This window comes from Aphis gossypii, chromosome 2 (assembly GCF_020184175.1).
Source record: "Aphis gossypii isolate Hap1 chromosome 2, ASM2018417v2, whole genome shotgun sequence".
Classification (NCBI taxonomy): Eukaryota; Metazoa; Arthropoda; class Insecta; order Hemiptera; family Aphididae; genus Aphis; species Aphis gossypii.
Window position 1 is genome coordinate 59,095,965 of NC_065531.1, and position 27,568 is coordinate 59,123,532.

A 27,568-nucleotide genomic window follows, 5' to 3' on the forward strand; every position below is an offset into this window, starting at 1 on the left:
TGCAATTTTGGCTAAAGTCGAGTATCTACTCTCATTTCACCCTTGTGTCAGCGTTTTCTTACATTTTTTATTTACGATGTCAGTAAGTTTAAAAAAAAAATCGCTTTATTTGGGTACCTATTTAATATTTTGGTTTTTTTCTTTTTTTTCTTTTTACCGCGTTAAGTGTTTACAGTGCTTTATAGTTTATTTATTTCGTGTGCAACTCCCTGGAAATCGGGTAGATAATTGGTTATCGGCGTCTTATCACTCCTCCGATAAGAAAATGATAACGTGTGCACAGACCACACCGAAATATTAAAAAATTTAATATTATCATCATCTCTTCATACTCTTTAGTTGTAATCTCTCCGGTATTCACACTTTTCAATTTACACACTCGACACGCCGAAAAGTTGTTATTATTTTTTTAAAGATTCTGTTGCACGCTATCGAATTGTATTCGAAAAATGCCCAGCTATGAGTTATGTTTGCTGTTCAAAGTCTTGCCAAGGGTAATATATTATATTAAATATTTTTATTTACCTATCTATGTTATGTGAACATTAGAATCGTCGAGACATCGAAAAAACATTAGTATGTCGCATTCGTTGAAACTATTGATCAATGCTTTAGCCTCTAAGTCTGAGATTGATGATTAATGAGCTATTTAATATTTTAAGTAATAAGTTATGCATATTAAATATTAAATAATAATATAAAGTCCTAGTTATTTTTAATTTTCTTATATGACAACCTAAATATTGTGATAGGTTAGTTATCCAATAAGATCATATTATTCAGTATAAATTGTATACGGTCTGAGGCTATCATTAGTAATTACCTTCAAAATTATACACATATTTATTTGTTTGAAATTAACATTTTTTTTAAATATTTAATATTAAGTCATGTTTATTTGTTTCTGTGCCCTGCAGTATATTGTATTTTGAAATTTTTGTTTTTTCTTTATATTTTAAATATAGATGTAATATATATGTTGGTTTACCAAGCATGTTCATCCCTTTTTAAACAATAATTTTTTAAAATAAATTTGTTGTACAAAAATCAAAATTCTAAAAAGTAGTTTATAAGCCTGCTTGGTAAATTACCATTTATAATATTATATCTATTATTTAGCAATAAAAAATTTTCTGTCTTAATATCTTTAAAATATTCAGTATTCTATATTTCGGTATACTATAAATGATTTTTTTTTCAATTCGTAAATTGGTTGGATGACAAAATATTTCTCTATTCTTCTGTTTCCAAAATGATTTTTTTCAATTCTATTTATGATTCTTTTCATATATTATACAACATAATTTGTTTTATAAATAATGAAAAAAATAAAGTTATATTAGTACCTAAATAATATGTTGAATAATTTAATATAATATATAAACCTGAGATTTTCTAAAATGTATTCCCATTCTATAGATATTTATATACTTATGTATATAAATCTTTTGAAAAAGTTAGGTAAACCTTTTTTAATAGTACTATATTATACACGGTTATAAAAATAAAATATTATTATGTTCATTATATCTTGAGCAGATTATTTTTACAAATATAAATTATACTCGAAATTATATGAGATAGACAGCATAGTTTTATACTTAACTTTTAATTAAATTGTGTAAACAATAATGTCTTTCTTAAAATTAAGACCCATATTTATACAAGGTACTTTAACTTTTAGCACAAATTAGGCTTTATATAGGCTAAAAACAATGCTTTAAATTATATAATATAATCATACAGCATACTATATTTTTTCAATTATTTCTTATACTATTTACTATCTAAATATTATATATAAACTCAAAACTCAGATATAATAGTAGGTCTATCTATCTCAGAAATACCAATCTTATTCCATACATTCTATTTGTCATTAGTCATTTCAACATATTGCTATGGCATATTTGTTTACTTAAATGTATTGATAATTTCGAAGTCATTGATTTTAATTTTTCATAATATTTTGTCTAAGGTCCTTATATAATTGCATATATTATGAACCCCTTAAAAATCAATAGGTAGGTACATCATACATAGTATAAACATTATGTTTTTAATACTCAGTAATCAGTTTAATCTTCTTTAATCAAAATTAAATTAGTAAATCAATATACATTACCTATTGTAATTTATAAAGGTTTAGGAGAAAATTTAAAAATATTTTTTTAATTTCAATTGGATTATTTTCTTAAAGATAAAAATAAATTAAAAAGTTAGTGTAAATTGTAAAATTATAATTTGTTTTTCAATTCATACACTGAACATTTTTTAGTTATTACTTACTATCATTAAAAATGCATTAAGTAATGTAATTTAGGAATTAATTACATTACTGTCAAATAAATTTTTTTTTGAATTTGAATTTTTACTTTAATTTATGTGTGTTTTCTACGAGGTTTTCTGTAAGTAATATTAGGGAATACACATATTCTTTAAGCCACAGCATGTTTTCTCACTGGATAGTGTATAATTTATTACTTTATATTTTCATTATTATTTCTAATAATAACTGAAAGAGAAGCATTATAATTCTATTTAAAATTAACATATTTTTTCTTAATTCTATTTAAAACATTTTATTGGTAACTGAAACTTTTTATGCTACTTAATATTGATTTTAAGTTTCTATATTAAAGATTAATTTATGCATGTTATATTGTATTATTTTTAAAATGCATTATTCATATTGTGTTATATTTCACAGAATGATACACTTGCAATATAATATAATCTTATTAGTTTTTGCTTTAAGCTGAAAGCTAAAGGTAGATTTTCATTCATACTAGTTACTTCAGGTTATACAATTACTGAGTTACTTGTTACATAATAACAATAAAGACAATAAGGTTGCTTGTAAAGATATTTCTTATTTTACATTTGATATAATTTCCAGTGTAGTTTTTGTTAATAAAATTTTGTTTATTGGGATATTATTTAAAATCACTCAAAGACATTTTGTATTATAGTGGAACTTATAAGAAATATTTAGGAGTATTTGAATATGTTTCATATTATTATTAATCTTTAATCCAAACACATTGATAACACATTTATATATTTTTATAGTTGACTGTGATCAATGATTATTGTTCTGATTATTGACAACTAAATTAAATCACAAAATATAAAAAAAAGTTAGTACTTGTATACTTAATTATTTAATTTATCTATTTATAATAATTGAACTTTTTAGAAATTCTATTTGTTTTTAAGACAATACACTTATAAGTTATAACAATAAATACAAATAATTTGTATCTGTTTAAAATACACATGTCAAAAATTAACTGTTTCTACATACATATTTAATGTATTTATATAATTAAATGGGGTGTTTGATAACATGCATAGTTTGAAAATTATTTTAATATATTTCAATAATATTATCAATTCAACTATGCAAAGTTTCAAATCTATTCAAACAATATATTGATGGTACTTTTATAATAATATTATTGGTTTAAGATGCATAATCAATTATATTTCTTACGTATTTATAATTGTTAGACTATTATATTACACATACAATACCTATTATGTGAATTTATAATAGCTCTCATTTTTTATGAATCTGTTTAATATTACCAATAAACTAAACAATGAGCTTTTTTTTTATTTTCAGCCTGAAATAGCGCAATGTCTAAAACGAACAGCCAGTAAAATCTTTGAATCTGGTGGATTTATACGGCGTATAGACAACCTAGGAACTGCAGATACACCTTGGAGAATAAGTTCACATGACGCAATACACAAACAGGCTAGCTATTTTATTGTTGAGTTTGATGCACCTAGTTCATCTTTAGATCCATTCAATAACTATTTAGCAAGAGACATTGACGTAATCAAACGAACAATATATAAAGTTCCTGAAAATACACCTCAACCAGCTTGTACACTCCACGAAGAGCTCAAACCACCAGCATACAGGTAATAAATATATTAATTTAACTGATAAAAAAAAATGTATAGTTTACGAACTAACAAATGTTTTTTTTTTTAGGTCTGAGGTCAAAGAAATGATTGCAATTGGCAAACGTAAACGTGAGAAAGAAGCAAGGAAGAAAGTGCAATTTAACACTGGTTTAGATTACATGCCATTTCAAAGATAAAATGATGTTAACCGTTAACTTAATTAATATTGTAAATATAGAGATATTTTAGTAGTTATATTAAATAATATTAAATCAATACAATTTGTGTACATTTGAAGTTTATTGTTTTATCTTGTTTACTTACAATTCAAAACAATAATAATAAGAGTTGACTAATATACAATACACAACATAAAAAAAAACAAACAGATATTTTAAAAGTTTCAACATTCAAATAAATTATAATAGCTAAAATAGAAATATTATTAAGATCAAGTCAGTGCACTATGTTTAACAGAGCCAGTTTCATGTTAGCTTTAATATTAGAGTGAATTTATTTTTTATTATACTCAATTAAAAATAGTATCTGCATTGGTACAAATTTTGTCCATTGGTTTTTTTATGATATTTTATTTTTTCTGTGATATGAGTATTTTTAAATTGTAATATTTTACATGTTTATTATTTGCATAAAAATTCAAGTACTGTAAAAAAACCAATGTACATATAGAGAGAATTTTCTTAATTTAAAGTTTAATAATACATTCATTCACTTTAATATTAAAGCTAACAGTATAAGATTGGTTTTTCTGAACAAATATTTCCCATCTTGTATATGGGTCAGAGATAAAACAAATAGGTAGCACACTGACATCTTAAGAGGGTGACACCACCTGCATTTTGTTGTCTTTATCTTACAAACAGTCTAAGATATTTTAAATTAACAGTAATTAATTTTACTCCATTTTTTAAAAGTGTATTGAATCGACTTATTATATCATTTAAAGGTAAAATTACTATCTAGAGTGGATTTGGTAATTTTATTAATGTTTAAATTTTGAAAGAAGTTATGTTTATTGTACATTTTTTATAAGATGTATAGTTTTAAAATTCTTGTTGCTAGCTTTGTAATTAAAATATAAACAAAAGCTTCTCAGATCACTAGATAATTATTTGACCTTTAAGTTTTAAAACATGTCAATACAATCTAATTTTTAAAATAATAAAGTAAAATAAATTGTTGTGAGTATATGTCATATTTATAAGAAGGAGACATCACATATGGGTGTGGTGTCCTCTTAGGACTAAAATATTGGTAAAATATAAATTATGGGGTGAATACATATTTTTTATGATACTTTAAAATTTGTTTTTAATGAAAGTTAATATGTACGTTAACCAAGATACCCAAATATTAATTCTGGCAGACAGTTTAGTAAACAGTTATCATAAAAAACACATACACTTGGCCAAAACAGATAGAGCATTATTTTTCTCATGAAATGCAGTCATTCAGTACTTGACTAATTTTGTCACCTTAGAATTAATCGGTTAACATACATAATCAGACAATTGTTTTAGTTGATTGTATTATAATATTATGATTTCTATAAGAGTTTATTAGTTATAGTAAATCTGATTTGTTTGGTTATAATTAGTGATATACAGTCAGAAAGTCTAAGATATAAATGTATGATTTTGATGCATTAATAATAATTAATAATAATAATAATAAAAACAAATCACTCAGACAGTGATATTTTTTTGTGCTCAAAATACTTTACTTAATCTAAAAATCTTAGAATAGACTACGGTCTTGAAATGACTAGGATAAAAATGTTTAACAATAGCTATACCATGCTTTATACTTAAATAATAAGGTATATAATTATTGCATAGACTTAAAATTATGTTTCCGTAATTTTAAACATTAATATTACTAATAATAAGAAGAATGATTGAATGTTTGATCACAATTAGGTTGCAACAATGGTGAATGAAGTAGGATTTGTCTAGGGCGTGATCGACGAATGTGCAGCAATAAATGTTGGTTCATCAGATGAAATCTGAAATAAATCAAAGTTCCACATGTGTCATTATTATAATCTTTAGTAAAGGTATTTGTATTGAAATATAAATATTTTTTATCATTATGTAATTCATATTTAAAGTAGAAAGCATAAGTATACCAATATATTTATATTTTATATATTATTGATTAAATACTTTTTAGCACATCCATTATTATTATTTTAGTGCTACAAATTAATAGTATATGCAAGTGAAAGTAAAATATTATAATTAATTAGGTATATTTTCAAAATTTTTGATTTATCAGATTAATCGTTGAATTATCTATAAGGGGGTAATTTCTAAACATTGCATGAAACTTAAAAAAATTACCATTTGTCAATCATAATATTAGAGTTGCTTGCAAAATAAATACTTTCACAGTTATGTTAAATATTATGACATTTTATTAGTTGATCATTTTTTTCAATCAAAAATTATTATGCAAAAAGAAATAGATTATTTATGACAGATAATTTTAAAGTACTTGGTTAAAATATTCAAATAATTCAGTATATATATATGCTATAGTAGTTACCTTAGAAGAATTGAAATTAAAAAAATTATTAAAACTCTAAAACTAACAAAGTATCTTTTTTTGTGTGAGAAAATCGTTTTTTTTCAATAACAAATATATACAATTAAAGAATTAAAGAACATTCATGGGAATTGAAGCAATTTATTGTATACCCTTGTACATATCCTGTAAATGACACCCCTCATGTCCTGATTAGCTACAATTTACAAAGTACAAATGTGTTTTACGTACGTCTTATAGAAATACATGTGAAGTGTAATATTTTTCTTCAGAATCAGTGAAAATAATTATTTAAATAACATGTACCATTCGTCATTACATTTTAGCAAATATGATGTGGGCAATGTAATGAACTGATGACTGACGTGTGTCGATTGATAAATCAATAAAAGAGTTAATAATATTTCTATTTTTTCAATGCAATGCTTTTGAATTATATAGGTAACCTAACTAACTGATTACTGTATTTTTATTCATTTTTACATAATAAAATATATTTTTTGCAGACAAAATCATGGATTTTATATTTTTATAATATAATGTATACCTACCTACCTTAATTTTTGAGATTATTTAATACAGTATAATATTATATATATATTATAATGGTATTGAGGTATTCTAATACTTTAGAACTAAGACTTTAGATACCAACCTACCTAGTTTGCGATTGTGTTACATGTAACCTATTACCTATATATAAATATATAATATATATATATATATATTGAATATTAATTATAGGTAGATATCTGATTTCTAATTTTCACAACCGACATTAATACATTATGTATGTTATTACTAAGCATAGGTATAAGTGGTATAACTGTATTAAATATAAGTCATAAGTATTATATAATATAGGTATTAAGTAGATAAGTTCGTGACTGAAAAGCGAAAAACATACCTACTCCATTTCATGTCTTGAGAACAAAAGAAAAACTTTCGACAAGGATTATATATTTAAGTTTATTATACACGAGGAACATGATATAAACATGTATTTTAAACGAATGCTTATAACGGATATATGGCTATATATAAAGATGTATTTATAGCTTTTATTTATTATTTCACTAATAAATAATATGTTCTTAAATATTTGTAAATTGTAAGTTATTCTAATATAGAAGTTTAGTGTACTGACCATCGCTGCCGTGGCTCTCGTCGTCAGCTGAATGCTGTCTGCTCGATCTCGAGTTCTGTTTGGATAAAAACTGGAAAAAAAATAGATCATTGAGTTCGAATAATGAATTACATGTATGTATTTTATATAATTACACCTAAAATTATATTGAGTACTTTCGATACACATTTTATACTTCCAAATTTTAAAGAATTTAAAAATTCTTAAATTCAATAAATAATAAATAACGTGCATGATGATATAATGTAGTTCTTCTGTAGTTACCACTGTTAAAATTAAACATAATTTTATTGATATTTATGTGCGACAAATTAATGACTAAGGTACCTTGGTGTTAAAATTGTATAAATTTCTATATTTACATAAAAAATTATAAGAGTTGTATAGTAAATGTTAATGAGGAAAATTAAATTTAATTGAACTGACGCGATGGTTAAATGTGATCATATTTTGTAATTTTTGAATTTTAAACTGTAACTCAAATCTAGTTTTTATATAATTGTTGATTAATTTTGATTTAAAAAATTGTGGCCGGTCTATAACTATTACGAACTTATTGTATGTATATAATATACATCATACCCAGGTATGTAGTCATTTGGGAGAGGGAACATAATTTTATAAGTACAAAAAGTGGAGGTTCATCTTTACGCCTTACAAGATGTATTATATTGTTGATAGTACTTGATACATAATAATATTAGACTACACTTATTTACTAACCTAAACTATTTTAATTGTTTGATAGTGATATTGATAAATCAAAAGATCCACTTTCAAGATGTTTGTGTAATGTTGTGGATCGTGGGATGTGGGTTTAAAAAAGAATGATTTAAGATTTTAACTTTTAATAATTTGAAAATGTTTAAATTATTATAATATTTGGTAAAACACGAAAAAAATATGAAAATATAGCATAATAATATTATAAGCATAATATTATTATGATTTTAAATTGTTGAATTCAATGCAAAATAACAAGATTTTTTGGAAATATTAAATTAAAATTGATTTGAACGTCGCGAAATAGTATCATAATTTTTATGGTTACCTAGGTACTATAAGAAACACTCGGAAACACTGGTGAAAAATAGAAAAAAAATTATTACTGTCACACTAACATAAAGTCATAAAATGTATATGACCGATGGGAAAACTAGCTTATAAGTGTATAACCTTGTACGAAATGAAAAGGTCAAAAGGTTTCGTACGGTTTACTCTAATAATTTATTCTTGTAGGTTGATACCTACTTGATAAGTTGTGACTTGAAACCTATGCTTGCAAATGTACAGTAAGTTGTGAATTTGTGATAGGTTGTATTGGTAACCTCTGTGTATTATTCTGTAGTACCAGTAATTTGCTATTATGTACAATTTATAATAAACAATAACAATTACTATAACTATAAGCCTATACCTATAACCAGCCATATATTATGTTGTAGACTTTATGGGAAGAAAATGACAATATATGTTTTATGTGTACATAATTGACTAGCTAAGTTTTATAGCTTGTTTACATACTGCCCTAATTTATAATACATTAGGTATCTATATAATATTATTATAGTTTGATGTTTGATGAATATTATATTATAACTAGTTCAAAATACATAGGTGAACACATAACCACGCCATTGCATGTAAAGATAAGACGTGACAAAAATTATTAATTATATGCCTATTTAATATTTATAACTTGGATGTCGTCGATTTGTAGATAGCGTTGGTTTAAAATATTTTTTTTCCATAATCTGGAAACATGAGTTGACTATAGTTATTTAAATATTTATAGGATTATGTGCTAATATTTACCTATACTAATTACTAAATATTTTTTAAGATGTAAGATGACTTCATAACGTATTAAACATTTTAAATATTAAATTTAATGATTTTTTTTCCATAGTTTGTTTTTGATAATTTTACTTTAATTATGTTTGAAGAAAAATCTTAGCAATGTTTTCCAAGTTCCAACCATTTTGCTTCAATGGTATATTATTTTAATATAATACCTACCTATTACTATGTTTACACACCCCATGAATCATAATACGCCTATATAATAATATGATGTATTTGATATTACATATTAATATAACAATTATTATTAGAGACAGGAATTTAATATACACATTTTATATTATTGCTTTTTGGACTATGATTTGAATACATAGCATGATGATGGTATTTATAAAATATTAGTTGTAACTTTGAAAATAACCGGAAAAAAAATGAACAAACATAAAGGCCCGCGCTACCGTTACATCGGTTTTAGCCCACCTCAGTTGTCAGTTCATGGGCAAATCGACATTGCTTTGAAAACTAATTTGACCGAAATGGATAATCTGTCGAATAGCGATGATGAATTGATTCTATATCTTAGTATATTTTTTGAACTAAGTCTAAAAGCTACAAGCATACGGGCATTTCCTTTTGATTTTTTTTTGAATGGCAAACAATAAATTAAAAAAAAAAAAACCAATAACAAAGCACAGTTTGACTAGTATATTATATCGTAGAATAAAATATTTTTCTACCTAGTTTTAATTTTCATTACTTAAACAGTAACTACCTACTTTTTTTTATTTATTATTTTTTTTTTTTACAATTGTATGTTAATACCTTACCTATTTAAAAAGCTATTATAAAGTTAATATAGATATGAAACATTTTTTTCGTTGTCTTAAAAGTGGTGATTTTGTATTAATTATCTTTTATTCGGGTACCATTCAGTAATAACATTATCAATAAATAAATTAACTAGATAAACTAGGTTCTCTAAAGGATTTGATTGAAAACTCGATTTATAAAATTATGATGTTTTTTGACTCTACTTGTTGAATGTAGGTTTTACGGGCATTTCTATACTTTTCAAAATAAATGTAAAATGTAGATACCTGTTACGGTAATCCACATAATATATAGTTTAAGACACTTTAAGTTAGGTTAGTTATTAGAGGGCACTTACCACGTTCGGTCGGCTCGTTGATTTGGAAGGCGATCGTTTGTTGTTCCATTCGGCGATCAATTGGTCAAAGTGTTGCGATTGTGCTAAAGCGGCCTGTTCGGGACCTAGATTCTGTAAACACGCATAGTTTGGTCTGTAAATCTCTCGTTCAAAACATTGCACAGCGTCTGAGTGTTTAAGTACCTGTGATCCCATGTTCTCGTTATTATTGGCCTGTTTTGATATTTCTTCCATGCTGGCCGAAACGGAAAACCGGCGAAGCTTTTCATCGACGGCCGCCCGCGTTATCGACGAGGTCAAGTGCGCGTACTTCCGTTGCCACGTGTACGAGTCCAACGAATATTCTTTGATCAACATCCTCCTCGTGGGTTTTTTGGCGGCCAGTGATCTGTGTTCTAAGATATTGGGATAACAAAAACATCAACACATTATTATCGTTATTAGGTATGATTACAAAAATATAAGTAGGTATAATATTGTCATAATATTATAGAATCTGAAACTGGAACAATGATGATTTTATAGGTTTTCATTCGTTGAAGTACAAATTTAAAGCATATCGATTTTAATTTAATATTTGGTAGAATTGGATAATCATGAGTACCTAAATTTGATTTGTTTAATTTTTTTAATGAATAGACAATATATGTATGTATATAATATGCTTAAAATTGATTCATCGCTTATACATATCCATAGTTTCATAATATGTACATTTATTTTGACCGTAAAATACGTCTATATTTTTATTTCTCTGTTTATTATTATATTGTTTATATCATTTAAATTCAAAGTTCATAATGATGAGTGACATATTATAATTATATTCATATCAATGGCGTATTTACTAGGTGAGATACCTGAGACCCTTTTTTAAGTTTGTACTTATATGGTTATAGACTATAGTTGTATTTTTTTTTCATTGATCATTTTATCAGTAGGTAAGTACGTAATACAATTTTGAGACTTTTGGTATCGACAATTATTTTGGTCATATATCCTCTCTCAAAGATATACCCTAAATGTGTCACTGTATTAGATTTTAATCGGATTGAGCTATGCATCTGTTTTAGAACGTTTAATATTTTTTTGTGTTATCACGTTCTAAACAGAAAATTTGCAGAATATTCTTCACGTACCTACCTACAGATTTTTTTTATTACTATTAAAATTCAGAAATTGCTAACAATAGTTTTAATTTAATATAATATTAAATATCCTTGGAAATAGAATTTTATCCATCTGAATTTCGATTTCTACGATTCTTAAAAAAATAAAATCAATTTTCAGAGGAGAAAGGGAGCTTAGGTTTAGGTACCGATTTTTAAAGGTTTTGGTTTTAATACTTTGATTTTTTGATGATTTTGGTTCAGTTCTAGTTTTTACGAAGTATTATATGTATTATATTATAATATATTTATATCGATAGAATTTTTGTAGGAAAGTTTGGTAAGCAACTGTTGTGTGGCAAATTAGAAAAATAATATTTCGATATAAATACTACGAACGCTTGTAAAACCGTTTAAAATTGCATGACAAAGTTAAAAAGATAGAACTGGTGATGGCGCTGTAAGAAGGAAAAAAAACGTAGTACCATAGTATAATTGGATGGTTTTGTGCTAAGTGTATTCTAACATGGTTATACATGCACAAATTGCATTGTGTACTCGAACGTGATGTAATTTTACGAGTTAAAAAATCACTTTGTTATTAAACACCGGAGGGCCATTAAAATGATCTAAGAATACAATTATAATAAAATAAGATTTTATCTCGCATTTAATTCGCTTATAAGATTTAATTTGATTTTAAAATTATATTCGTTTTAGGTTCTTATATAATACTTGTACCTACATCGTTGCGTTTTTGTATAAATCTTGGTAAATCAAGAGTGACTTTCTTGTCGTTTTAAAATGTAATAAAAGACAAGTACGTATCTATACTGAGTACTGACTACGGCTCACGCGACGCAAATACCAAGTTTATTATATTATTTATTGAGGGTTTTCAGTTTTATTAAATTAAATAATTTTAGTGTTTAATATGGTTTTATTGTTACTTCTGACACGCACTTAATATCAGTTTTATATTCATTAATCGATGTGTCTAAAACATCGACGGTGACCTTGTTATTTTTTATTTTTATGTATCTAATTTTTTATCGACTTTTGGTTTTTGGAGCAAGTGAAACACCGGGTATGTATTATGTATTATGCCAATAAAAACAGTTTCGTATTTTATGCACACGACAGTAGCGTGATAGAATTCTGTGATGTAAGTGCTAATAAGAAAAAGTTAGGTTAGAGAATATTATTTGTTAAAAAACAGCCTATCTTTTATTTCTTATGAAATGCATATATATTTTTGATCTTTAAAAGGCAAAACCTTTATTATTATATATTTTTTAATATATTCTAATCAAAAAATCAGCATGGAAATATACATTTAGTATTCGTTTCTGACCTTTAAAATATTTAAACAATGATTTTTGTTCCAATATTTTTAAAGTGTTTAGTTTATTTTTGGTGCGGTTTTAGTCACCTATTGTTAGTGCGATTCTCGCTGTATAAAAACCTTTTAATTTCTCAGAAACTATAAAAATTCATAAAATATAATACCAGTATGTCCAAATAGAGTGGATCATCTAGGTACTTTATTTATAAATTATAGTACAAATACCTCGGTTGATGAATACCGGAACCTTGACGTACTGAGCGGGCGTGTTCATCAGCTGCGTGATCGGCAAATACTGGCTCTCGTACAGGTGTACCGCGACTCTGGTCACGTCTGTGGACATGGACAGGCCCAAAATGGGGAGGTGCAGCTGTAAAGACGTGAGCGCCACTCCGCGTTTCGTGTCCCACACGATTATGCGTTTGTCGTCGGACCCGGAAAGAGCCACCGAACCGTCACCGCTCAGCTTGACGCACGTCACATGACCCAGATGACCAGTCAGCAGGTGTCTGTCATCGCCTGTGTGTATGTCCCATATGATGAGGTTGGCGTCCCATGAACCGGATACAACGATTGATTTGTCGCTGATGGCCACCGCCACGCACGTTACTTGGTCTTCGTGTCCGACCAACACCTGTAGCACAAAGAAATAATAACTATAACTTTCGCGCCCACCTGTGATGGTGGCGAGTGAGTGGATTGACAGGAGGGAGATGGATGGTTCTGTTGAAACCTAATGAAAGTGTCGATACTTTTTTGGATAATTAAAACATTTCTATCATTTTACGTTGTCCTCATATATTATTATGCGCCGATGGTTGGCGAAACCTTTATAAACTTTTGATTTTCAAATAGCATCCAAATTTATTATAATAATAAATCCAAGGCCGATTGATGATTAGTTGATCAAATTCAAGTACCTATAATATTCCCCATATTTGACCGGGGAAAAAAATTCTTTCTATACCTGCAGCGACAGAGACCGATATCCAGCAAGAGGCTGGTTGATTATTTGTTTGGATAATACACGTACCTGCGACAGTTTGCCACCATTAATTTGCCAAACTTTCAATGACATGTCTTTGGACCCGGTGATTATTTGCAACGAGTCATACGTTATCACGAAACACGTTATCTCTTCCGTGTGACTGACAGGCCATTTTTCCGTCCAAGGTCCTCCCTCGTTTTTGATTGACAAAGGCCAGATGTGCAGCCTGTGTAAAACTTTCATGTAATATATACTGTGGTAACGTGACTTGAACCTTAATAACTTGTTAGGTTTTGATTAGTAAAAGTGAAAAAAATTAAGGTTCTAGTTAAGATTATAGTTTTAGTTTCTAAAGTGACTTTATTAAGAATTAGGTAAAAAATAATATTACAAAAATGTAAGAGTGTAAATATGAAATATGAACTAACCTCGTCTATTTTTTTTTCAACAAAAACCTAATTTATTTTAATTTTTTGAAAATTTATCAATAAGATTATACAGTTAATTTGGGTGGTAAATAGTTAAATAAAATGTATGCCTGAATTGTATTATTAGTAATTTTGATTAAAATCGTATAAATTGTAATAAAATAATATTAAAAATAATTGAGAGCTTAATTGCAATGAAATCATTTTTTTTAAAAATATGGTTTATTAAGACCAAAATAATCTACTAATAATCAAAAACTCCTTGGTCTCAAAATTTCATGGTCAGTACCGATTTTGAAATCACCAGTAAACAATTAGTAATTATAATTTCGGTTGTTTGCAGTTCATTTCAATTTTTTGGAATTCAATCGAAAAAGTGTTAATCAAGTTATGACTTACGAAAAATGGCCGTCACCGCTAACTAGGTATTTCATGTTATTGGTCACTGATAGATTAGTAGCTGGACATATCACTGAATTGAGTAGCGTCCCATTGTCTGACAGCCAGACTGCTATGACGCCCGCCTTGTCACTGGACACAACCTTCTCGCTGTCTGAGGTTACCTCCACGGCGGTGATAGCCGATTGGTGGCCCTGTCGGTTGATCAAACAAAAGTTATTCGTATGAGAAATGAAAATTTAAAGACATGGAAATTTAACAACTCATTGATATAGATAACGTCGAGTTTTTATTAAGTATATGATATAAAGTGTACTTACGCTGAACGTGAAAACGGCATTGCCCACGGTCAAGCCCCAGACCAACACAAGTTTGTCCTCCGAACCGGAAACGGCGAAAAGTCCGTTAGAAGCAATGGCTAGACATGTTATGGCGGCTGTGTGGCCGTGCATGGTGGAGTGTAACTCGTTGTTGTTCAGCTGATAGACATTTTCCAAACTCTCCACGTTTAGATGCCACACATTAACTAGACTATCTAGGCCACCTGTGTAAATGAGACATAATCGTAAGTAATTTGATTTTTCAATTTCATAAAAACAAATTTATGTTACAGTTATAAGCAGGGTTTGATTTATATTTTGTTAAAACTAATTAAAATTATTTATAATATTAATTTAGTTTAATAATAAATAGTACAACAGCTGAATCATTAAGACTATTACAAACTTTTGGATTGATAAAAACTTTAAAATTGTGAGTGGATAACTGAAAAATTTATTTTAAACAACAAAAATACAAAAACAATTATCTACATAGTTGGAATTATTCCTGAAAATTACAGTAAAATCTTTTAAATTGAAACCGTAGTTGTATTTAAATAAGCATGTATAATTATTAGATAGAAGCTGTGCTAAAAAAGTCTCATTTGCATCAGAGTTCGAGACCCTAACTTATTACATGTCATACCTGTAACGGCCATTGTGCCATCCCTTGATATGTCCAAACAGGTGATAGCGCTGGTATGCGGCTTTCGCGATAACGGTGACGATTGCTTGTTGATTGTGTGTGCGCTTCCCATTTTCCGGAAATTCCAGTAAGCGATCTTGCCATTTCCTGTTTAGTGATAACAATAACAATATGTTATGAGTGGTGAAAACCGAAACATACCTCTCCATACACACACTCATTAAATACTCTTCTCAATATTATTACTCACCTGCAGTGACGAGAAAGTCGTCGTTGTTTGTGATTTTTACGGCAATAACTTCTTTGTGGTGTGGTGCCGTAGATATTGGCACCAGGTCCAAATCTCCTGAATGTATGTCGTAGATATACACCCTGGAGTCAATACCAGCCACCACTGCTCGCTGACAGTCCTCGGCTAATGCGATCGACATAACCTTAGAACAGTATCCTTTCAGGTTGTGTATGAGCGTGCCCGTCGCCAGCGCATGTAGCCACAACTGGTTTCCTTCGCATAGAACCAACAGGAACATTGAGTCGATCGATATGTCCAACATTTCAACAGGCCCGGGCAGAGAGATGGTGTTGAGTAGGTCGAGAGTATCCATTTCCCAAAGACACACGGTGCAATCTGATGAACCTGTGCAAACACCGTAACGTTTAACACATCGCTCAAATTATAGTTTCCGGGGTATAAAAATTTTGGTTTTGTTTCTCAGAATTTTTAATTTCGCATTGTGTTTAAGATCCATAAAAAGTAAATCATTTATTTTTAGAAAATGTATATACCTAAATATAATTTTATACTTATGTAATATTTAGGCCAAATAAATTAAGATAAAAAAAATAAAAAAAAATACTAAATATTCCCAAAAATAGTGAATTTATTATCGTAGTTTTGAATTAAACCTATAAATAATGTAATATCATATATATAAATATATATACGTACCCGTAACTAGAACGTCTTGTGATGTCAGTTGAACGGCTGTAACGGGTCCTTTGTGATAGTCAATTTTTCTTACCATTTTACCTTTTAATGTGAACAGAAGTATTTTACTATTTTCGCAACCTAAAACAACGCCAAGTTCCTTATTGCCGCCGTCGTTTATCGTCGCTACGCAAAGACTTAAAACCAGAGATTCTAGTTCACTGCAAAGAAAAAATAATACCATAAAAAAATAAATTATACATTTTATTTAAACGAATAGTTCATGGCCGTAAACACTAAACATGCAGAGAAACATTAACAGTTAACCATTTTTAAAACCGTCCAATAATTTTGTTGTTTATTTGTCGGAACTTTGTTAATTATACAAAAACGTTTTCAATTTAGTACTGCTAAGTTTATATCGACAGATCAACTTTGAAATAACAAATATAATTTTTTTTATATAAATATGGATTTGTTTTGGTCACAGTGGTTCTACTTGCCTAAAATTGATACAAACAATAATTGTTGTTTAAAATATACACATTCCAAAAATGTTGGATGATTGTTAGCTGTTAACTTTTGACCTAAGTAAGTTAAAATTAATATCTCACGTGTATTTCGCTAATAAAGCATATGTGTTTAGATCCCAGACTAGAACGCTTCGGTCTTCAGAACCGGTGACTAATAACTGAGGGTTTTTGTTTATGTTCAAACATTTGATCGGTTTTTGATGTCCCTGAAACGTCTGAACCCTTGTGTTTCCCATCGTGTGCCAAAGTTGAGCGTCGCCTTCTTTCGGTATGACAACTACATGCTGCGCTGAAGGCGTAGGAGCTATGTGGCGGATCGGTATACCGCAGTTGACGCCTTAACAATAAACCACATCGAGATTAATATGGATTCTATAGAACGATTTTTTTTTTGATTTTTGTATCACTATAATAATCTATTACACTTGATGTGAAGAGGTAAAGGTGGCTGAAGCCAACTTGTATGCGGCACCAATAACGGATCCGTGAAACCGTCACACCAAGATACCGAACATCTTATGATTCTGTGCATTAGTTTGCTACTATCTGTAATGTTGGAATGGAGCGTGGTTAATATGAGTATCTATAATGCATTAGGGTTTGATTCGAAATACACGTATTTGTTTACCTGCCACGGGTCGTAGCCAACTTATGATTTGTGCACCGAGCTGCAAAGTATCCCTAGTTAATACGTCACTCGATTTTCTCACAGTGTAGTAAACCAATTCGACATCTCTATCCAACACATAACATCGCGCGTGCTCGAGAATAGATCGTAGGTAACTGACGGATATAGTTCGTACCGCCGCCAATAAAAAGTCAAAATTGCATAAAGTCAACTCTTTTAGTCTGATGTGGTCACCTGTGCATTTTTATGTATACAATTTTTAATTTTAATGACTATATATAATGGTATGAGATTAGCATGTTATTCATTATTGCTGATTTACCTGCTTTTAACAGATGAATCCACGATTCCTCGACATGTCTCAAACTATACGTCATATCGTTTTGTATAATGGTTTCTCCATCTTTACTTACTGCTGTAATAATAAATTTATTTAATACTCTGTAGAATTATTATGTAAATGTTATTAAATAATTAATTTATGTTATAAATATAATATGTGTAATAAGTTAAACGACTATAATTAGTGTATACTTATTACTTACAACCATCAGTTTTAGATTCTGATTCGTCTTTGGAAAATTCACTGAAGAACAAGTTTCCTATTTCCATATGTAACGTTCTTTTTTGTAATTTTGATGTAAGATACCTTTGCATAACTACATCAAATGTTATTTTATGTCTCCAACATAATAATATACGACCGCTCATGAACTTTTCATATAAGAGAGGCACTATAAATACATTTATATAAAGTCCATTAATAATATTAATTTTTTTGTATACAATTTTAACATTTTGATTCTCACTTATAGTTTTTTTAGCTGTACAAAATGTGGAAAAATTGAAATTCCCGTCTTTTAACTTTAAAGGAGTTCCAAAATCACCAGTTGTTGGCATAAGCAGCTCAAGAAGTTCGGTTTCTGTCAAACCAAATTCGGATACTGATATGTATGAAGCTAATTTAGAAACAGCTTTCAAACCAAACACTTGTTCGTAGTTGTCTAACATATTGTTAATATTTGTCTTGATTGTCTCTAAAAAAAAAAAAAAATGTAACTTTTAATTTAAGACTTTGGTGAGAAAAATTGTTATTGGTTTTATTTTATTTTTTTTAAACTTTTAAAATTTAAATACTATATTTTATAGATGAATTAAAATTGTATTGATTATTTTCTAGTATTAGTGAATATTAATATCAATTTTATTAACCTTCAAAATAAAAAATATGGCTTAAATAAGCCATATTTTTTAGTATGAATTAAAAATTTGGGTGGTTGAAATTTGCATGATAAAATGATAGTTAAATGTTAATTGATAGTATTTATATTTAATTTAAAAGATTCTAAAATTACATTTTTAAAAAAGTGGATGAACATTGAAATTAATAGCTGTTAATTATTAACCTAACAAGAAAACAGCTAATTGATTCCTAGGAAAGAGAGTTTTTTTTAAAATAATAATTGCAGTGTATGATATATTTTAAATCTTAAATTATCTTACCTATATTAGCGTCTGGTTGTTCTACATAAAATTCAGAATTTCTAAAACGTTCTTTTTGTAGTGGTGTCATTTTCAATTCATCAGGAATGTTCAAAGTTGTGCATACGATATGTACATTAAATGGCAGTACTGTCGGTAACCAGGACAGACCTGCGACAACATCTGAATCCAAAGGATTTAACCTATGCAAGTCGTCAATGAACAAAATCAAGGTTGATGATCTGCATTCTTCTTCAAATCGTTTTAATAACGTCTGGAACCAATCGCTGATATACAACGGGTCAAAAGAGGCATCTAAAGGTACGCAAAGTCCAGTAGGCTGAAGTATACAAGTTAGCTGTTCGCAAATGATTCTCAACAGTTCCAAATTGTACGAGGCCCTTGGCGTCACTCCCGAAAACCTTACTATTCTTACTGGTTTTTTGTCGAACCATTTTTCACATTCTCGATAGATAGTGGTGATTATCGATGTTTTTCCGGAGCCAAGACCACCATGTATGATGATCGGCCCATGTTTAGTGGTCGTAGACATCATTTTTCGTATCTTAGTGACTGCATCTAATTGAGGATTCGGAGGGTTAAGTTTAATCAGATCTTTGCAGTGTGCTATGTGCACTATCGCTTCCTTCAGCACTTCTTGTATAGTTTTATTTCTGGCATTTAACTCGGGTCTCTGTTCAATGCTTGTATTTATCATACTTTGCATTTTTGACATGACTGCTTCTTGGAATATGGTCAAATACATATCATGTTCTGGATGTTCACCGTCGATACCTCCAGGTTTCCATTCTACGCTGTAATTGCAGTTTTTTTTGTTAAATAAAATGTATACAGAGAAATTATAAGTAGATATTTACCTTAATTCAATAAGATTATCTGGTGATACAGTGTCCTTTAAGAAATGTTTAAATGATGAAACCGTTTCGTCGATACCACTTTCATAATTGTGCCGTCCAGTGAATTCTCTGTTGAACACGACCATATGATCTTTATCTAAGTCTAAAGAAATATGTTTAGTACGATTATTATGTTTTCATAAATATGATGCGTTAATTTAACTAACCTAGAGCGTGTAAAGTTTGATGCTGAACTGCCGAATGAAATATTTGAGGATCAACAATCAAACCTCTGCTTAATAGTTCCTGAGATGCTTCTTGCATTACTACTAAAGCTTTTTCATTTTTTTCATACCAAAGTGCCAACTGTTCTTGATCTTTCTCATTACTGAAAAATATTCAAATAAATATTACAATAATTTGTTTTACAAGTAGTAAGTAAAGATCAAAAAATATTTTTTAAATTCAAATTATTTCAGTTTTATTATTTTATTAATTTAAATTATATATGAATTCAGTATTTGTAGAAGCTGATAGCTTATTAGACAATGCATGAATAAAATAAACATATATCTTTGTTTTGTTAAGATAATAATTTTATGATACATACAAATTTCCTAGTATGTTACATGCAACTAATGGCATACCGGTGGATAGCATATAAGAGAAATACTTTAAATTCATATTAAAACCTATTTTGTAAAGTGCGTTGAAGGTTATTAACTAAATAATTATTTTGAATAAACATTCATATTTTAAAGCTTTGTCATAAATCAGGATTATCCTTTAGAAAATCTTTGAAAATATCTATTAAATATATTAATTTTCTACGAAAATACTTCTAGAGTGACACAGGACTTTGGAAATTTTGTATTAGTTTATCGTTATAAATAATATTTTTGAACATTTTTGTAGTCGTAATTATTCTGCATAGATATAACGTATAACAGAGTTCGAGAATTATCCTTTTAGAGTTTTTTCAATTATGTTAAAAATATTAATATAAATATTGTTAAAGCAAAAATAATATACATATTATAATTAAATTTAGAGGACAAATTCTACTTAATCCAAAATAAACTAACAAAATATTATAGTATATTATATTATTATTATATGAATTTTTTTTATAAAACTTTATTCAATATACTCAAAACTCAAAAGCATATTGTTTTTTTGAATATATATACATACATATAATTTATGTTGTTTGATTTTGTTAGTGAACATTAGGGGTAAAACCCGTTTGGATCTATTTTTCTAAAATATACCCGTTTAGACTAATTTTGAAGACCCATTTAGACTAGTATTTTTTTTCTTATTATATTTCAATAAGCTTGCTACTGTGGTATAGTTAAAAATTTTGCTATTTATTTTTATTGTAATTATTTTTTTTTTATATAATAATTCTTAAGATTACTTTGTCTTAAAGATATTATTACATCGGCCGATAGGGCCTTGTCATAACATTATGTGTTATATATTATTACGCCTTGGTACGCAGGTATTTATTGTATATTTATTATATATATTTATATATACGTATAAATAATGTAACTGGGTTTTTGGTTAGTTATTAGTTATAAATAATTTTGTTCAGCCCATAATTTACAAATTAGTTGACATAATTTAACTGAACGTCTAAGCGGGCTCAATAATTATTTAGAAATAAAATTTATGAATTAAAAATTGGCCCAAACGGGTTGAATTTTTCCAAATGTCCAAATATACTTGGACCAAATGTGCTCTAACCGAAAACTAGATAAAATATTACTATTTAAAGAGAAAAATATTGTTAACGATGACACGGTGTCATATAAACATAGTCAAATGATAGTAATCATTCATCAAAACTGTATTTTATAGTATTATCAAATAAAATACGAGTAGGTACCTAAATTTTTTTTTCAGTTTTATTATAATATATTCTGTCCTAAAACTTTATAGGTATTATTATATGTGTAATGCTATATTTAAGTATTTTATTTTCATTTTGTGGGTTGTTATATTTTATTATACTAATTACTAAGTATAAAAATAAAATTATGATATGTACCTATGTATTATAATGTAAAGCATCAAATATTGTGAGTATATTTAATATTGTTGAAATAATTTTGATTTTCTTTATTTTAGTAAATATTTTAATCTGGTTTATGGTGGAAAAATAGTGGGATACTTAATAGATTTATTTTAATGGAGAATTTTTCTAATGGGATAATGGAAGTCTATTTTCATAAATGCAAGTTGATAATTAGTTTTTAATTCTCTACAGTCTACATAATTCTTAAATTGCCTATCTCGGTAACACATTGAAATTTAATTTTACGATAAAAATATAAATTTAAAGTCTGTCTATGTATTTTCATTATATCATTCTCCATAGTCACTTGTTCGATTCATTTAGTTAGTAAGAATTATAATGCATTACCTATTTTATTTTGTCCACATCTACATAGATAAACTTATAAAAATAAAGATGAAAAAGAATTTAAACTTTATATTAACTGAGTATAATGAAATATGATTCATTATATAAATTTGATAGTGTGTTATTGAATTGTTTGAATTCATATACCATTATTTAAACATTAATGAACCAAAAAAATAATCTATTAAATTTATATATTCAATAAATTATACATATAATATAGATTATATAGGTATACGAGTATAATATATATATATATAATTTTACATACATAAATAATGAATAATAATTTGAAAATTTATTGTATCAAAAAAATGTTGATGGAAACGCAGTAGTATTAATATTACGAACTAGTGTCTAGTTTGTGTAAAAAATGATCATACTAAGTGGAAACACCTTTATATATATATATTTAATTCGATAGCATTGGCTTGTTAAAAAAACATATTTATTTTTTTGTCACTATAGACAGCCACGATGGATGGTACTTTTGTGTTTAAAAACTGTGTAAAAATGGAGACACCTGCTCTGATTCCTTTCATTTTTCAGATTATAACAGGATCCTGTCAAAACCCTATTACCGCGATAAGTCATTCGTTCGGTTGGATGTTACAATGAGATGACGCCGGCGGAACTATGGGTTCGGCCGGTTTGTGGTAGAACGAGGATTTGATTTATGTCTTTTGAACATAGATTCTATCTCACAGCGTGTAATTCTTACTTGCAACAATCTAGCAGGGAAATAGGTTTATAAATATGACAGCCTTTTAAAATTAAGAAATGGCGAAAAAAGCATTGATGGACTTACGGGAAGTGACTTTGTTGAACAGATTAAAACCGGTGACAGCAGATGATGGGTTCTCCCCTTCCCCTCTTTCAGTCCTTTACGGTAAACTCCGTCAAAATATATTTGTCTTTGGATTACGTCTACACAATCCTACTCGACAGTCGAACGTTGTTTAATTGTAAAATAAACACAGTTAGGCACTTCCCTTCTCCAAAAACACGGAAATACTTTAATTCACCGTTGTGCTGAGGAATTAGTTTAGTACTTAATTTGAGTGAAAAAAATAGACACAACAATACATTTGAATCGTTGAACTGAGAACAATTATTCGATGAATTTTACATTAGCCAAAGTACAAACAGTAATAATTAAGTTAAAATATTTACGGATTAAGTAGACACAACAGCTAAGATTTTAATCATTAGCAAAAGAAAAATAGATTTTGGTAAATTATATCAATAATTAAGTGGGTTAAAAAAAAAAAAAAAACAAAAGATGATAGATTATTATTAAGGTGTTAAATTAAAACTATACACATTTTTTAATAAGCATTATATTATTATTATTGATGATAGAATATAATACGTAATTTATTTTATACATACAACCTATCTTGTATCCTAGTTATTAAAATATTTATATTTTATATGTATACATAGATATTTTTTATGATTATTTTTATACACATTTTTTAATTTTCACGATAAGCAAGGTTAATATGAATAGGTACCACGTATACCTACATCCTATTAATACTAATAATAATTTCTGCCATTTTAGTTATTAGAGTAAATGATTAAAATGTAAAAAAAAAATCAATAAATAAATTATAAAATATAAAATATAGTGTTATAAAAATATTATTTTGATATTTATTTATGTTTTATATAATATTTTAGCTACGTGTTGAAAAAAATAATGAAATAATCATGTTAAAAACATTTACCCTTCATAATTTAAAGTAAACAATTACTTTTGAGTGACAGCATAGCAGAATGGGTAGATTATATAAAAATATATATCAGCACAATTTAATTTTACGCAAATAAAAAAAAATAAATATTTTTGTATCATATAATTAGCAAGGTTTAACCTTTTACGTTAATTTTGTGATTTATTTTGAAATTTTACGTAACAAACTATTTTCAACAATATTTAATCAGTTGATTTAAGTTGGATGAAATAAAAGAACTGAAATGTTGTTGATGATTTTAACTATTACAATAATCATTGCTATATATATTTCATGAATTCGTTTTTAAGTAGCTACTTATTTTTTTAAAAATTATATGAACTTTTTAACATTTTTATTTTTTAAACATAATTTCATGATATTGCATTTAAATAAATTATTTGCTTGTTTTTTCAATAATAATTAATATTGATTATAATAAAATAAACTATTTCAAAAAAAAAAAAAAAATGTAATTGGTAAGAAACATTGCTTATTACAAAACGAATAATACAATTTTTCAAGTTGCAATTTACAATAAAAACATTAAAATTATTTATCAGGAAAATGTGTTTTGAAGTGAGGTATGTTTTATAAAAACAAATTATTTACAAAAAATATTCGGTCGAATGCGTCGTACACGACACATTACAGTTAGTAGGTACTGGCATTTTTCTGATGCGATTCGTTATTAAATAATTATTGAAAAATAAATTAAACATCACGCAGAAATTAATAATTACATTTTTTTCCCATTCACGCAAAGGCCTATTCTGAGGTTGTCTTGGCAATGTCATTTATCGCTGTCAACGTTCTAGTTTTACCCCCGAAAAACTATATTATATTAGTGCCGAACTTGTATTGATTTCATACGTAAAAACTTTTCGACTTACCGCGTTTTTATGCATATATATTGCACATGTAATACAACGATAAGTGTTGTCACAAATTTTAGAATTTGAGCACATCGATTCTTATAATGGAAATATATGAGAAACATGATAATTGTGACTAGCGATGGTCGGTGGATGTAAGTTGAGAAATATTCTATTATAAGAGTTCTATTATTGCCGATTGCACTATCGATCGACGTGTGTGCGCCAATATTAATTTACACGGTTATTTGTGCACACAAGGAGTGTTCTTGGGATTTCTCTCGGTTTTCATCAGCGAACGTTGATGGTCTGGGGTCAGAATATTTGCGGTCTGTTGTGGTGGTTCGTAGGTTTCACCGTGAGAATAAAAATACAAAAAAATTGCTAGCACAACGATAAGACGATAACTAGATGTATCTATTAGTTCTATACTCTACAGAGATAGGTACTCACGGTTTTGGTAGCGTATAGTGGTTGTTCAGCGGGTCTAGTTGATAAGCGCCCTCCACGGCAGACCACTCCAAGTTTAGCTCCTGCGCCGCATCTTTTAGTTGTTCGTACGCGTCCTCCGCTATGCACACCGGCGCAGGACATGGTTGGTGTTCATCGCCCACCAAACACTTAAAAAAGCAAACAACGTCGAGTTCCAGATGAAAAATCGTTAACCCATTTAATAAAGTATGTGCGTGTTTGTCTAAAACGCATAACAGTTTCTTTTGCTGATCGTATTCAACAAGAACCAGAAAAGAAATATATTTTTTTCTCTATTAAAAATTAAAGTATACATTTTAGATTTATTCACAAAATCTAATTAGTTGATGAATTTAACAATGGGATGTTGTGAATAAATAAAATAATACGTAGATAGATGCTTTTATTTATTTTTCACTTTATAAATTATAATTTTTGTTAAGAATAACTGTAATTTTTATGAACGTTTTATTTAGCAGTAATTTTATGTCATTGCGTATTACACATGAACCACAGAAATATATGTATATTTGTTAATTTATCAGAATTTCGAACTTTTAAAATTTACTGTATAATGTGTAGATATTTTGTTGTTTTACTTATAAAAGAAAAATAATAAGAATATAAACGATTATAAGAATGGTAAACAAAGCCATATTTTTGTGTAATAATATACCAGTAAATTATTGATTATTATCTTATAAAAAAATGACTATTGTGAACCAAAAGTAATTAGAATTGAATTAAGATTTATAAAAAAATTTTCAACAATTATCCTCATATTTTTTTCCGAAACTGCTAAGAACTTGAAAAAATTAGGTTACTATTAGTTAAAGTTACACTATCTAGTTAAATATCCAATACAGGTAGGTGGATTCGCCTCACGTTAAGAGCATATCGTGACCAGTCGTGCATCCAAAATAACTTTTTTCGCCGTACCGCTTACCAAAGTATACGTGGACGGAGTTTTGAAACCATTCAGGAGCTGACTGCGTTTAACTGACACAAAATTGGCCACCAACTGGTCACGCTCAACCTTTGCGAGTGTACAGTGTGATAGTGGTGGTCAAATATGGGCCATAAGGGTGTTATATTTCTCCACGACCTTTTTTTTTTAAAAATATTTTTAACGATTTCTGATTTTTTTTTTTAAGGTAAGTAATAAATTATAGTATATTTCCACAGATGCTAATACCAATGTACTTATGCCTTATGATTATAATTAGTATATTCTTATACATTATGTCATTGTGTATAGTATATTATATTATTATCAAGAATCATATTTACGAATTGGTCTATGATTATTATTTATATTTAGTTGATTATACATAATATACGGGTTACGGGAAGTATACTTCACTCGATAATTGAAAATATTCGATAAAAATATCCTTGTGCATCGGTTGACCCGTATTTTTAATAAAGTAATATTACTTCTTACTTAGTCGATTTATTGAATCACTATTAATATTTATCATAATCTTTTGTCATCATTAAATACCGGACTTATATTCTCTTACAACAAATAAAATATTATGCCAATATTATCTAAAAAACCCTAAAATATTGTCATAATATTCTCACTAAAATTTTAAAATTTTCAAAAAAATAAAAAAATATCAATACATGTTTTAATTTGCAATTTTTCTTTTATTTATTTTTTCTTATAATATTCATTTAATTAATTTATGAGGTATTCCACTTGTGTAGGTATTATAACGGAATAATATTCCACTTAAGTAAAAGTAAGAATATAATATAAATCTAACAATATATAATATT

General features: G+C 27.7%; 2 protein-coding genes across 4 annotated transcripts in view; one reads left to right on the forward strand and one right to left on the reverse strand.

Annotated features, from left to right (window-relative positions):
* The first annotated feature begins 258 nt into the window (after positions 1-258).
* LOC114129935 (probable 28S ribosomal protein S6, mitochondrial) lies at positions 259-5,876 on the forward strand. Of its 2 annotated transcripts, XM_027994809.2 has the most exons (4): positions 259-494; positions 3,629-3,933; positions 4,007-4,146; positions 5,859-5,876. In XM_027994809.2, the coding sequence occupies exons 1-3, from the start codon at positions 450-452 to the stop codon at positions 4,113-4,115; spliced, it is 459 nt and encodes a 152-aa protein (XP_027850610.1). In that variant the 5' UTR covers positions 259-449; the 3' UTR covers positions 4,116-4,146; positions 5,859-5,876. The 2 variants fall into 2 exon arrangements, with proteins under 2 accessions (XP_027850610.1, XP_027850609.1); XM_027994808.2 differs by lacking the exon at positions 5,859-5,876 and having other exon boundaries at positions 260-494; positions 4,007-4,215.
* Positions 4,200-27,568, reverse strand: part of LOC114129933 (protein qui-1) — a 176,850-nt gene continuing 153,481 nt past the window's right edge. The window contains exons 5-25 of one of the 2 annotated variants that reach the window (XM_050201730.1): positions 25,766-25,932; positions 20,495-20,655; positions 20,289-20,430; positions 19,432-20,225; positions 18,738-18,965; positions 18,474-18,662; positions 18,251-18,340; positions 17,929-18,162; positions 17,724-17,846; positions 17,382-17,637; positions 16,789-16,988; positions 16,090-16,476; positions 15,840-15,986; positions 15,194-15,417; positions 14,874-15,067; positions 14,092-14,272; positions 13,284-13,692; positions 10,788-10,999; positions 10,605-10,715; positions 7,634-7,703; positions 4,200-5,944 (exon numbers count right to left, since the gene is read on the reverse strand). In XM_050201730.1, the coding sequence (XP_050057687.1) occupies positions 5,934-5,944; positions 7,634-7,703; positions 10,605-10,715; positions 10,788-10,999; positions 13,284-13,692; positions 14,092-14,272; positions 14,874-15,067; positions 15,194-15,417; positions 15,840-15,986; positions 16,090-16,476; positions 16,789-16,988; positions 17,382-17,637; positions 17,724-17,846; positions 17,929-18,162; positions 18,251-18,340; positions 18,474-18,662; positions 18,738-18,965; positions 19,432-20,225; positions 20,289-20,430; positions 20,495-20,655; positions 25,766-25,932 (4,530 nt within the window). In that variant the 3' untranslated portion in view covers positions 4,200-5,933. Of the gene's footprint in view, positions 5,945-7,633; positions 7,704-10,604; positions 10,716-10,787; positions 11,000-13,283; positions 13,693-14,091; positions 14,273-14,873; positions 15,068-15,193; positions 15,418-15,839; positions 15,987-16,089; positions 16,477-16,788; positions 16,989-17,381; positions 17,638-17,723; positions 17,847-17,928; positions 18,163-18,250; positions 18,344-18,473; positions 18,663-18,737; positions 18,966-19,431; positions 20,226-20,288; positions 20,431-20,494; positions 20,656-25,765; positions 25,933-27,568 lie in introns of both variants that reach the window. The other variant, XM_050201729.1, reaches the window with a different exon arrangement.

Coding starts and splice junctions, on each gene's coding strand:
- LOC114129935 (XM_027994809.2), top strand. CDS start 450: ATGCCCAGCTATGAGTTATGTTTGCTGTTCAAAGTCTTGCCAAGG. Junction 495..3,628: donor TGTTCAAAGTCTTGCCAAGG/GTAATATATTAT, acceptor TTTTATTTTCAG/CCTGAAATAGCGCAATGTCT. Junction 3,934..4,006: donor CTCAAACCACCAGCATACAG/GTAATAAATATA, acceptor TTTTTTTTTTAG/GTCTGAGGTCAAAGAAATGA.